Here is a 13,347-nt window from a genome sequence, read left to right as displayed (position 1 = left end):
GAGGATCCATCCATCATAGGGGATCCATGGGCACAATGGGTTAGGGAAGGCACCATCCCTGTGTCTTATGTTGTGCGCCCTCTCTCATATTCTCCGTTGAAGCATTCCTATTGGATTAGGCCCTCATCCTGAACTCAATTCTCTCTTACGTTCCACACACCACTCCATTAGACCCCTGCACTTCAACCTGCGGATTCTGAGGGCCAAGTTCAGTGCCCCTCGCCCCAACTCATCTCCACAGCAGTAGTCGCATTCCATACTCCCCCCACAGGGCCCCAGCACCCCAGTTTCTCTACCTCTTGCCAGTTGTTCTTGGTGTTTTGACAGTCACTATCTACTGGGCGGGAGGTGGGATTGCGCCCTGTGCCCCTCCTCGTGAGGCCTGAGGAATGTGGCTACAGGGCCCGTGCGCATGATGGTGGCTCTCAGCACGGGGGAATGTGGCTACAGGGCCCTTGCGCATGTTGGTGGCTCTCAGGACAGGGGAATGTGGTTACAGGGCCCTTGCGCATGTTGGTGGCTCTCAGCACGGGGGAAATACGATTACAGGGCCCTTGCGCATGTTGGTGGCTCTCAGCATGGGGCAGTACGCCAGGCAACACTGATGGGCTGCAGTCCCTTCACAGGGGCGTCTGCTAAGAATCATTGTTTACAGTGCAGAGCTCCCTGAAGCCTGGGCGGCTTACTGCCTCATCTCCAGCTGTTTTACAGGCACAGAGCACCCTCAGAGCTGCCCACTGCTGATGGAAAAGAAACCCTGCAGCGAAGCCTGCTTGGGAAGAAACAGGCCGGAGGATGGGGAGGGGCTTTACCTTGTTTACTTTAATCGTACTGCCTGGGCCCTGGATCCAGTCAAAGTAACTGCAAAAGTGAAGGTCAGCTGAGCTCAGTAGGCCTCTTTGAAAAGGCCCACGCACTCTCGAAAGCATCGTGGATTTCTATGAAACCCAGTTCTGCAGGAAAACATCTCATACTGAACAGCAGTACAGCTTTCTGCTAAAGGTTTTAAGTTCGTAGCTTGGGATACTTTCTGGACTACTGTGCTTTACCCAGGGAGGCCCACAAAAGACAACATTCTTCATGCGTCATTTTACTAAATGCAGATGAACATTATGAAGAGACATAAGTCACTGAGTTAGCAGCTGTAGACAGGCAAAACAAACAAACAAATACACAAAGTACTGCCTGTAATGCCAGCACTCAGGAGTCTAAGGGAGGATTGCTGTTGATTTGAAGCAAGCCTGTGCTGCTACCCATGTGCCTATGTGTGTGTGTGTGTATGCACATGTACACTCACGTGGGTGCATGTACATGCATGTGTGCACGCTTGTGTGCACTTGGGAGATAACTTAGTTGGTAAAAGCACTTGTCCTGCAATCATGGAGATCCAAGTTCAATTCCCAGAACCCATACAGAGCACCAGGCATGCTGGTGCCTGCTTGTAATAATCACAGTGCTGGGAGGCAGAGGCGGGAAATCCCTGGAGGCTCAGCCAGTCTAGGCTACCTGGTGAGCTGCTGGCCACCTGTCTTAAAGAAGGTTGAAAACGCTCCTGACGATGATGCTGGGGTTGTCCTCTGCTCTCCACACGGGCATACCTGCTTATGCGCCTGTGTATGCGGTGTTCCTGCGCATGCACTTAAGGAAAAGGAGGAAGGGAGGAGTGGTTGCAGGAACCAAGGAACTCACAGAGAACCAGGCATGCCAGTAAGACTAAGACAGGAAAACCCTCTGCAAGGCAGTTAAGTACAACGAGGAAAGAAGGATCACGTTCAGGCAGGACTACCTGGAGAAACCCGGACAGATCAGAGCTGAGAGACCCGCAGAGAGGCGGGGAGGGGCAATGGAGGTGGAGGGCTGCACGGAGTGGGTGGGGACAAGGCTCAGTGGAGGGTGGACAGAGGCAGGGTCTGAGGTCCTGGCTTGCTGAAGAGACGGTTCATGCTATTGTTATTAAAATCATTGTGTGCTTAGCAGTTGCTTTCTGCGGTGTGTAAAGTCTGGGACAACTGAGCCGAATTTCTTTTAAAGTTCCAGCGGGAGAAACCTCAATACACACACGCAGACTTTTAGAGGACAATACACTTTTAAATGCAAATTGCAGCTATCAACCTAAAATAGTTGGTGGGAAGTTTGGGAAGTGAATCAAAGGCCTGCCTGCGCCTCCGAGGGGAGAGCTGGAACCACCCCTCTTCCTCGAGAGGCTGGCACTGAGAAATGAGGGAGGCAAGAATTCCAGATATGCTTGGCCTTTCAGATCTATAAATAGCGTGAGTGCTATTTATATGTGACCTACTTACAGCCCCCCCCCCCTTATAAAGTGGCTACCTGGGGTAGTCAGCACAATCGGATAGCCCGGAACCTCATAGCTCCTGCAGGGGAAGGAAATTTCTGTTTGCTGAGAGGATTGCTCAGTGGGTAAGGCACCTGCTGCACAAGCTGGTGGAATCTCAGCGCCCCCCCTCTGGGAGAAGGCCAGCTAGCCCAGCATAGGAAGCAACCAACATCCACCTCAAAGCAAAGCAGAAGGTGAGGGCTGTCAGGCAGTTTCCCTTTGAAGGTTTCAAGAAATAAGTCCTTATGGTCCACCCTGAGTGTGGGCTGTGCTTACAGCCAATCAGAGTCCAGATGAGCAGGAGGCACTTGTGTCTTGTTTGCCTCACAACACTTGAGAGTTGGGAAATTTGGGGCCACATGCTATTTGACTGGGAGGATGGGTGGGGTGGGGGCGGGGAAAGGGGTGGTCTCTAGGTTGCTTTGGTCTTAAGGTATTCTGGAGGATGTGGTGCTGCATAAGCACGGAGAGGTCCCTGCCAAGCAGTAAGATGGAGGTTTGGGAGGGGCTATGGTAGATTGTGACTAGTTCCAGCCCATGAGAAGATGGGGAAAAGGGATTTCTCAAGATCAGGGACTACAGGGACTGAAGAAACAGCTCAGCAGATAAGACTACCAGTTGCTCTTACAGAGGTCCTGAGGTTTGATTCTGGGGCTCACAACTCTAGCTGTAGGGAATCAGACACCCGCTTCTGATCTCTGTAGGTACCAAGCATACAGTTCTCGCACAGGCATACAAGCAAGCAAAACACTCATACACATAAAATCTTTTTTAAAAATATAAATGACTGGTTTTTTTGTTTGTTTTTTGTTTTTAATGAGCACACCCATCTTTTCCTTTTCTCTGTGCTGGTGTCGCTTTCACCTTTGCTTTTACTAGTCTCTAATTTATTACCAAGTAAGGATCTTGTTTTCCACATGAACTACAAACACACACACACACACTTGTACACACAAGCACGCTCACAAATCCTCACAAAGATAAGCAGTCCTTTGTGGTCGACAGGAAACCTGTGAAACAAAACGTACCATTGTTTCATGCAAATAGTTGAGCAGTCGCACAGGCACAGAAAACAACACCACGCCTGACGGCTGACGGCAGGCAGTGCGGATCTGTCTGGGACCCTGCTCTTTAAGGCGAGGCAGAAAGCAGCGACGGGAGAGAAGCCTTGGAACCCGACAGCCTGGAGTATGTGGTGTTGGGGAATCACGCCAACAAGGTAGGAGACCCACAGGAGTTGTCCTCTGACCTCCAGACATGTGCCATGAACAGTGAGTGTGTCAGTGCACACTGCTGTACAGTCATTACACACACACGCATGCTAGTAATAACGAAAATTACACCATCAACTTCCAAGGCTTCTTCCCAGGGGCAACAGTGAAGATTCTGGCTAAGGCTGCACCTCAGTGCGTGATCAAGGCCTAGCATACTACACGCCCTCGGTTCGAGTCCCAGCATCACCTAAAATGGTGTTGTGGAGGCTAATGCCTGAGATCCTCGCGCTAGAGGCTGAGACAGGTGGATGAAACCCCGCTGCCTCAAAGATCAACACACATCAGCCTGATTTTCTTAGAATAAACCAAGAATCATCTGCTTCTTTGCTTCCTTTGAGTGTTTAACGGCCCCTTTGTGCCCTGAACTGTGCTTTTGAATCTGGTAAGTACGGTTTTCTATACTTAGCCATCTTTCTAAGCTGAGCACTAACCTCTACAGCGCCTTGAGCGCTTGCTGCTATGTAAACTAACGGATGGGGCTGAGAGGAGGAGTGAAAACAAGAGAATCTGGGAAGGACCTGGTATGTGCCGGCACCACTTTCACTAGCCACCCCTCCCAGACTACGGAACGACGCCGGTTACCTTACTAACTGAACCGATAACTCCTCCCCTCCCATGGCGGTGGCACCATCACTCGGGATTGCACACAGGGCTTCCTGTGAGTGGATCAAGCACCCTGCCTCTGAGCTGCACCCTGAGTCCCGACCCTGTAACTTCTAATGCCTTAGCATATTTCGTCAGTGGGAGATGAGGTCAGTGTTAGGCTGTGCTGTCACGGATTCTCTGGGAGTTTTACCACACCTGGGCGGTGCAAGGTCCTCACGGTAGAAGCAGAGGTCAAACCTCCAGGAAGGAGGCTTCGAGAAGCCGCAAGTCCAGCGAGGGCAGTGTGCCCTGCTCGTGATCACTGTGTGGGAGGACAGAGAGAGAAAGCAGACCGAGGCCTCCGCGCTGTGCCTGACAGGTGCTCGGTCAGCGCCTTCTTTAGGTGCACAGCAACCGCAAAGAGGGCTGGCCAGCAGGCTCTGGGGTCTGCCATGGGCAGGACTGCCTATTTCCAGAGTATGGTTCCCTAATGGCGTGGGATCTGCAGTGAAAAAATATAAAATAAGCAGTGTATTCAGATAGATAGATATTGATACAGATCTAGGTATAGACACAGATATAGATCTATAAAGAACATTGCTTTGGCACGCCTACTCTCGATTGCCCAGACAGAAACCAAGGAGGGGCAGGTGTGATGGTGCAGGAAATCAAATCTCGCGAGAGCCGCCACTCCGCGGGTGCCTAGGAGACTCTGGCTCTGACTTCCGGCCGGTGGGGCGGGGCTTGGGGCGTCGCCAGGGCAACGGCGATGGCGGCCCAGACGGCGGGGCGGCTCTTCTCACTAGAGCTGCTCGTGGACTGGGTGCGGCTGGAGGTGGCGCCGTCGCCGTACGCCGCGGGCCCCGCCGTGGCGTTCCGCCTGCTGGATTTCCCGCCGCTGTTCGTCCTCCCGCCCGCAGCTCCCACCCGGCAGCCCCGGAGCGGCGCCATCGGCTTCGGGCGCGGCAAGGCCTGCCTACTGCGCCTGCGCCCCGCCGCCCTGCAACGCCCGCGCCTGCGCGCTGCGTTGCTGCAGCTCCCCGGGGGCCCCGGGTCTGCGCCGCCGCGCCTGCTGGGGGCCTGCGACATCCTGCTCGTCGCCTCCCAGGGCCAGAGGGGTGTATTCACCCTGCGGGGCCCGGCAGCCGAGCGAGTAGGGGAATTGGCGCTCTTCTACCGCCTGACCGACCTGGGACGCTTCCCCCCGGGGGCTCCGGGGCTGCTAGGCCCGCCGAGCCCTGCCAGTATCACGAGTTCCGAGGCCCCGGAGGTGTCCGAGCCACGAACTCGGGAGACCTCGAAGCCATGCACCAAAGACGCCTCTGCCAGATGCCTACAGTGTGCCTCAGAGCCATGCTCCAAGGATACCAACAGCTGGTCTGCAGGGGACTCAGACCCCTCAGCTGTCCAGAAGTCCTGGGAAGAAGCAGCCTTACACAGTAAAGCCAGCTCCGGGGACATGGCTTCTGTCCCTTGTTCTCCCGCGCCCAGTGGGAGGAGTGTCAGCCCCCTCAGCCCGGAGGTGACGGAGCTGGACTTGGAAACCAACACCTTCTGCCCTCCTCCTCTGTATTACACTCACCTGACTCAGGAGAAGACTCCTCCTGCCGGGGTTGAAATCACTATTGAGCCTCAGAGAAACGGACCTGAGGATCTGGATGACATTCTCCCCGAAACAAAACTTCTAGGTCCTCCCATGGGTCCGGTGGAACATGCAAGGTCTGCAACGCAGGAGAGCCCTCTGGTGATCCCAGATCCTCCACAGACGCAGGGTCAGGGTCCGAGAGCAGCTAGTGACGCTGCGTGTCCCCCTCAGACAGAACGATGTACAGCCAGTGCAGTAACACAGCTGCCGCTGTTGAACGCTTTGCTGATGGAGCTGTCCTTGCTGTGCAACCAGCCCGTGGCACATCCCACGCAGGTGCATCCCCACTTAGCCTGGTTGTACAGAGGCGAACACAGAGGGCCAGAACCCACTGCCAAGTCCGTGTCTAGGTCAGAATCCAAGAGCACCAAGCTTTCTGTGGGAGAAAATGAAAAGGTCTCGAGTCTCCAGTCTAAAAAGCACCCCAAGGGTAAACATTCAGGGCAGGTCAGTGGTGGCCCCCCACCAGGGGGTCCGAAGGGGAGGCTGCTTTACGGCCTGACAAATACACTAAGACTGCGCTTAAAGCAGACAAACCCGGACATGCTGGCTGTACACGAAAAGAGAGAACAGTATAGACAGTCACAGATACGAGCTGTGAGGCCCAAGTTCCGAACCCCCTCATGGAAAGGCAAAGGATCAGGCTTGGTAGCAGAAAGCCAGGTGCCAGCACGGCCCGCGGAGGAAAGGTCTTCGCACTCACACGGGTCTTTTGCTGAAGGGAGTGATACCTCAATGCAGATCAGTGCAGGTTTTGATGAGTCAAGTCCCGCTAAAGAAACGAAGCAGAGCCATGCCATGGAGGAGGAAACAGTTGATCAGAGCGAAAACAGAACCAACACCACCGCGCTGGAAGCACCTCTGAGTCCAGCAGGTTCCGTTATTCCAGTATTTCCTCATGCAAATATTTTAGGAGGAAAATGGAAAGTGAAAATCCAGAGCCCAGGGCCTTCCCCACAGGATCCTGCTGTTGACAGAAGTGTCGGTGACGGGAAAGATGGCAGGCAAGTCAACGCCACAGACGTCGTGACTGCTGCTGCAAGAGAAAAGAGACCACCCAGTAGAAAAGGTTCCCTGGAGAGCATCTCAGAGCTGCAGTACCAGGATGCGCTGACGAGTCCTTGCTACTCTGAAGACTTCTGCACTAGTGAGAACAGCAGCAGAAGTCTGCGTGCTCCCAAAGGCAGCACAGGGCCAGCAAATGCACTAGGGCGCAGGGCAGAAAGTTCACACACCAGCAAGTCACGCGAGGCAAGGCTGTCCACAAGGAAAAACGGCAGTGAAGTGAGTTGTGTACCCAGCCCCCCCTTTTCTGCCAGCTCACCAGTGTGGGCACATAGAAGATCTCCCGATAGCCTGGAGGAAGCATCCTCCATCTCCAGGGACTTTTCATCACAGTGGACAAGTGAGAAGGAGAACCAGGCCGATCCAGCGAGTTCAGGTGTCCCAGCGGTCATGAGATACTGGGACAGCTCCACGGAACTGAGAGTAGGGACTGCTCACAAGTCCTCTGAGAAAAGCCAGTCCCCACGGACGTCTCAAGTGAGTTCTTACGAGCCATCAAACTTGTCTGAACTAGAACTCAAGGCCATAGACCACAGCGTGTCAGCTGGCGGCCAAGAGGAGGAAGATGGCCTTGGTTCACTGCGCATCTCCAAACAGTGCAGAGATATCTGTGAATTAGTAATAAATAAACTTCCAGGGTACACGGTGTGAAAGTATGCTACTTTCGGAAACAAGCTGTAGCTGATGAGTGTGGACACGTGGTAGTTCTTTTAAGAAATGTAAATAGTTTGTCTTTGATGTTTATGCCATATCCTTCAAGCTGATCTGAAGCCCCTGTTAAGCTTAGGAGTGATTCATTTGTAAGATGCTTAAGATTAAAAGTATGTCTGTGTACTCTCCAAACGTATCTGTCTTGAAGTAAAGATTATTCTAAAGTTGGCGTTTCACACACTCCTTTAAAGAGAAGGGCTGTTAATAAGCTTAGCACCAGTTCTTCATGGGGATAATCTTGTCAGGGCTGGATGTGTCAGAGCCCGAGATGCAGAAGTGTGCCTGGGATGAGCCCCTGCTGCCAAGAGCTTTGGTTTACAGCCCCTGGGGCATTCTGTCCTTCAGTGCTTCAGCTCCTTTACCTCACTTGATTAGCACTTCCTTGGCCTTACACTCGGTGGTAAGAGAGCCCGTCTTGTGTTACAGACCAGTATTACTGTAGTTTTTATGAAGCTGCTGAATAAATGTCTCCTACAGGCTGTGGCACTAACAGCGACAAGCAGCACAGAAACTCCGGAAGGCAGACGTGTTTGCGTAACGTGCTACATTTGTTGATTATAAACACCCTTCAAGCCTTGTCAGGCAGTTAGGACAAAGCAAGACTTTAATCCCATATAGTTTCATGAGTAGGAGTTTGGTTTATGATTAAATACTTCCTTGTATTTAATAAATAGTTGTGTTTTCAGGGTGTTCAGTGTTTGTTTCTAACGTGGGAAAACTGACTTCATATACCCTAGACGTCAATTCTGTATAATGTCTTCCATTGATTTTAGACTTTATTCTAGGTTCTAATATCTACAGGCATTTTCATACCACTGTGTTCTACTGTAACATTTAAACATTTCACTGTAGCCAATGCTGTAGGGCCTGCGAGGTAAATCCCTGTTTTCCCTGTCTTTATGACCAGTTACATAATTATATGACCATGTTCCCAGTAGGTGTGATAGCTGGTCACTGCAGTGGCGATGATAAGAGGATGTCCTCGTTTGGGGGTCACTGTGAATAAAAGTGATGACAGGAGTTAGCCTGGCATTCCTGGAGGAGAGACTGTCACTGTGGTGATGTCATGCCAGTGTGAGAGACTGTCACCGTGATGACATGTCATGTCAGTGGGAGAGACTGTCACTGTGATGACATGTCAGTGTGAAAGACTGTCACCATGATGACATGTCAGTGTGAGAGAATATCACCATGGTGTCATGTCAGTGTGAGAAACTGTCACCATGGTGATGTCAGTGTAAAAGACTGTCACAATGGTGATGTCATCTCAGTGTGAGAGACTGTCACCATGATGACATGTCAGTGTGAAAGACAGCCACTGTGATGACATGTCCTGTCAGCGTGAGAGACTGTCACCGTGATGACATGTCATGTCAGTGTGGTTCCTGATTGTATGGAGACTCAAACTCCCAAGTGCATAGTCAAGCTGTGGGAGGTAGGAGCAGTACAGCAATGGGTTATGTGTGAACACCAGTAAATAGTCATGGCCTTTGAATACTGTAAAATACTGGAAATAATTATTTAGTTACAGAAACTAAGTCTGGACATGTAAAAGGACTTCTATGGCTACAGACTGATTTTCTTTGTCTGAAAATATAAAATGCATGTTGTATTTTGATTTTGTAAGACATAGGTTGGTACTCAGATATGAACTGTGCAGATTGTTTAATGAAAGTTTTTTTCATGGAAGAGACAAAAATAACAAAAATATAAATATTAGAAGAAACATCAAAGACAGTGTAAGAAACACTCCTCATAAGGTAGTGCATTGAACTCTTGGTCCTTGGTTTGTAGCATTGTTTGGGAAGCTTATAGAGGCTTTCTGAGGTAGAACCTTCCTAGATGGAGGAGATACGTCATGGGGGGCCGTGAGGGTTTAAACCTTTCTCCCACGTGTTCTCCTCCCTCCTTATTCTAGCAACAGAAAAGTACCTCATGCAGGCAACACTCTTTAGAGTCAATGTTTATCTGAGATTTACGTCCTCTGCGATGAGAATAGGCGAGGGAACCGACTTCCAGTGCAAAGCTGCAAGGACGCAGGAGCTGAGCGTCACCAAGTGGGGCAGGGCCACATCAGCCTGGAGCTGCTCCAGGGAGGCCTGTGTCTAAAACTGTGGCTCACAGCTCGATTCTAAGGAAGATGTCACCATGCATTTAGCATCACCTGTTACATCCTGTCCTCTGGTCTGGCCTTGTGTTTTAGTTCTTTAAGCTTTGGGCTTATTTTTTTTTAAATACTTTAATAGTTGGTATTACTTATACAGCATGATTTGATCTTAATGTGACTAAAATTGACTGAAACATGGAATCCAGTTTTAGGGTCACCAATAAGGAGGCCCTGTCATTTCACAGTAGAACAGTCTGGGTTTTCAGGTGGGCTGGATAACAAAACTGCCGACAGGCGAATGCTACATGGTCTAAGCACTGATAACAGGGTACCCAGAGCCTTGGTCGTGTAAGACATGCACTCTCACTGAGATGCACACTCAGCCCTTAGGACAAGGCTTGAGAAGCAAAGCGGATGACAAAAATAGCAATAGTCTGTCCCTGTTTGCAGCTTAGGAGGCAGCTGCCAGCATTAAGCTTTCTGAACTATTGCTGTAGACACACAGGAGTCAGGACGGGCGCAGCGCACGTCTCTCTTTCTCTAGTTCACATCCCTGTGGTGCTGGCTTCTTCAGAAGGAAGGACATCTGCCATGACTCTCACACTTGGCTTCCTGCTGAGAGCTACCCTTCACCTCTAGATTTGTGTCTTCTCTTCATGGCAAGAGTGAATTGTTACAGAATTAGACTCGGGGAGCTAGACTTGTTTGCAACAAACGTGCAGGTCAAGACTGGAAACATACAGGACTTTAATCACATCTTTAATGTCAAGGTGAGGAATGTCATGACACAGCAACAGATGCATGAGCTCCGCGGTATTTAAACATGTTGCGTTCAACAGTCCTTGGCTCCAAAGAGCATTCAGGCTGTTTACGGCTTCATCTGCATTAAAGTGCACACAGAGCTAGGCAGAAAGGCAGTCTACTAGCCAAGACTTGTGAGACGCTTCTTAATTCCAACCCAAAACAATTCAGCGAGAAGTTGCTTGGTCAAGGACCGACACCTTCTCTCTGCCTGACTCTCTCCCAGACCTGCCCATGCCAGGCGCAGACACTTGGGGAGGAGTGTGCCGTTGGGCTGTGTGCCTAGCCCTGAGTGGGAGGCACGTTTCCCTGTTTTTTAAGCAGTACTTAAGCCTATCACAATACATATATAGCCGTTGTAGGAAGAAGAAAAAGAACTCAGATAAGTGTTTTGCTTTCACACAGTAGAAGAAAGGCTTTAGTCCTTCAAGTTCCATAGAGCTGGCAGGAGAGGCAGGACATTAAGAACTGACGCAGAGAGGCCCAGGATAGGAAGGAAAACACCAGGGCCTGGAAGTGCAGTTCAGTGTGAGGTATCTGCCTGGCATGTGATTTGGTCCCCAGCACTGAAACATAACTAATAGGAATAAGACCATGGTTTTGGGTCAGTGAGATAGCAGGCTCAGAGGGCGAAGGCTCTTCCTGACAAACTGAGTGTGGCCCCTGGGGACCACATGGTGTGAGGACAGGACAGACCCCTGAAAGCTGTCCCCTGACCTTCGCACGTGTGCCTTGATGCGTCCATTCTTCCTCACACCCACCATCACAAAACCAACAAATAGAATGCTTAAAAAGGAAGATAACAGGACAAGACATTTAGGAGTGTCTAAAAGTACAGAGCAGCAATGCACTACAGTACATGCACGGAGGTCAGAGGGAAACTTCAGGTGCCTCAAACAGGGTGACTTTTGTTCCAGGCTAGCTGGCCAGGAATATTCCAGCGATTTTCCTGTCCGTTTCCCACTTCGACGTAGGTGTGCTGGGATTTCAGGCAGACACTACCTGGCTTTGCTGGGTTCCAGAGATCCACTGAGCGCCCATAGCGAGGACCCACACTGAACGGCAAGCACATCCCCAGATGATCTCTGCAGCCCCCTCCCCGTTTCTGTTCTCCCATGGTCCCCACACATATGCACTAAGGGCTGAGGACGTCTCTGTGCGGCTGTAGCGGCTTTGCAGTGAAGTCTTTGTCTTGAGTGTTTGCAGATCTGGCTTTATGTGGCTGGAGATGCCGAGTGGGTCTCTATTTCCTGACATCTTAAAGTTGAGTGCTTTTCGCTTTATGACTGTGTAAGCTTAAAGCTTTAAAATAAAAATTTTAAAGCCAAAAAAAGACGGCGAGGCTTGTGCTTTCGTGATTCCACTCCGGGGATCCAGCTCGGCATCCGCCTTCCTCTCCTCATCACCACAGGCCACATTCACCCGCCTGCTCACCTTCCCTCCTCCTGCCCTCCCCCTCCCTAGCTGTCCTGACCTTGCACTCTGCTGGCCTCCCTCCCTCTGCACCCTCAGAACCTGCCTTCTTCCAGCCTCCTACCTTCGCTCCACTCCCAGCTCTCTCTCTCCCCGGCTCTGGCACGAGGGTTTAGCTTGTCCCAGGCATCCATCTCACTTTCCCGACAGCAGCGTAGGTAGCAGCGATGACCTTCCCAAAATACAGCTTGTATTTCACCTCTGTCCCAAACCCGTGGACACAGAACACGATTCCCACGCTGCCAAGCAGCGCCCCTGCAGGGAACAGCCTCCCCTTGGACTCAGCATCCATTCTCCCCCTTGCTCCACCCCACTCTGTGCCTGGTGTTTCCTTTAGGACACGCAACTGCACTCAGTAAATGCTCATGAATGAGTGAGTACTTAAATGTCCACAGGAACAAATGGGGACAAAATGGAGGAAGCAACTGTAGGGGACACACACACACACACACACACACACACACACACACACACACACACACTTCCCTCTACCACTGCCCCAAGGGAATGACCAGCACTTATACTCCGGGTTTGTTAGGGATTCAGAAAAGCACTGCACTGCAGAGAAAAGTTCAATTACACAATGGAGATTAAAGTTTCAGACTGGGGAATAATTACAAAGATGGTTCCCATTATATAGGCTCAAGACGAAAAGGGAAGAGAAAAACAAAGACAGACACGAAAACCCAGAAGAAAAAGCCTTTCAAATGCTAATCAAATTATTACCTTTATTTCCATCCCAGGAAAACTGTTTCAAGGCCTCAGATCCCGGGTCTGAGTCCAAAAGGCCAGTGAGGCTGAGCATGTGCTTAAAACCCAAGGCTCGGCCGCTAAGAGCGCTGGCTGCTTTTCACAGAGCTCACAAGCACCTGCAACTCCATGTCCAGGGAATCTGCCCCCACTCTCTGGCCTCCTCGAGTACTTGCACATGAGCACACACGCGCACGAATAAAACTATCTGCTTTAAATCTACGAGAATTCCAAGAGAGTGGGCTGAGGAGGAATAAGTAAAGAGATCCTGTTTAGAACCATCGCTGACGGGAGGGAGCCCGTCATCCCACACCATGATGCTTCCTTCCAGAGATGCATCTGTGATTGACAGGTGCTGTGTGCTCTGAGTTGTGCAATCATTTTCTCTATATATAGTTTATTTCTCACTGCTGGGTGAGGAATGCCACGGCCAGAGGGATGACTTCTAAGTCCCCCTTTTATCATATTTTTTTGGTCTTCATTTTATGGTCTTCTGAAAATAGAGCATCTTTGTGTCCTATCACCCAGGATTCTTTGGCGTTTCTTCAGATGAAACGGTTTCCTGGGTTCTCCTCTGGGAAAGCCCCTCACCCCCTCCTTG

At 50.8% G+C, this 13,347-nt stretch overlaps 1 protein-coding gene across 1 annotated transcript; it reads left to right on the top strand.

The window, feature by feature from the left end:
- The first annotated feature begins 4,811 nt into the window (after positions 1–4,811).
- Positions 4,812–8,303, top strand: MAP10 (microtubule associated protein 10). The gene has a single exon (XM_084756632.1). It carries the CDS (start codon positions 4,964–4,966, stop codon positions 7,553–7,555), a length of 2,592 nt encoding a protein of 863 aa, XP_084612758.1. The 5' UTR covers positions 4,812–4,963; the 3' UTR covers positions 7,556–8,303.
- The last annotated feature ends 5,044 nt before the right edge of the window (positions 8,304–13,347 follow it).

This window comes from Acomys minous, assembly GCF_964271855.1.
Source record: "Acomys minous genome assembly, chromosome: 14".
In the NCBI taxonomy this organism is placed as follows: domain Eukaryota; kingdom Metazoa; phylum Chordata; class Mammalia; order Rodentia; family Muridae; genus Acomys; species Acomys minous.
Note: the sequence above shows the minus strand (reverse complement) of the source record. Positions and strands in the feature narration are given on the sequence as shown.

What these genes read in the sequence shown, in the direction of transcription:
- MAP10 (XM_084756632.1), top strand. Translation starts at nt 4,964, where the DNA reads ATGGCGGCCCAGACGGCGGGGCGGCTCTTCTCACTAGAGCTGCTCGTG.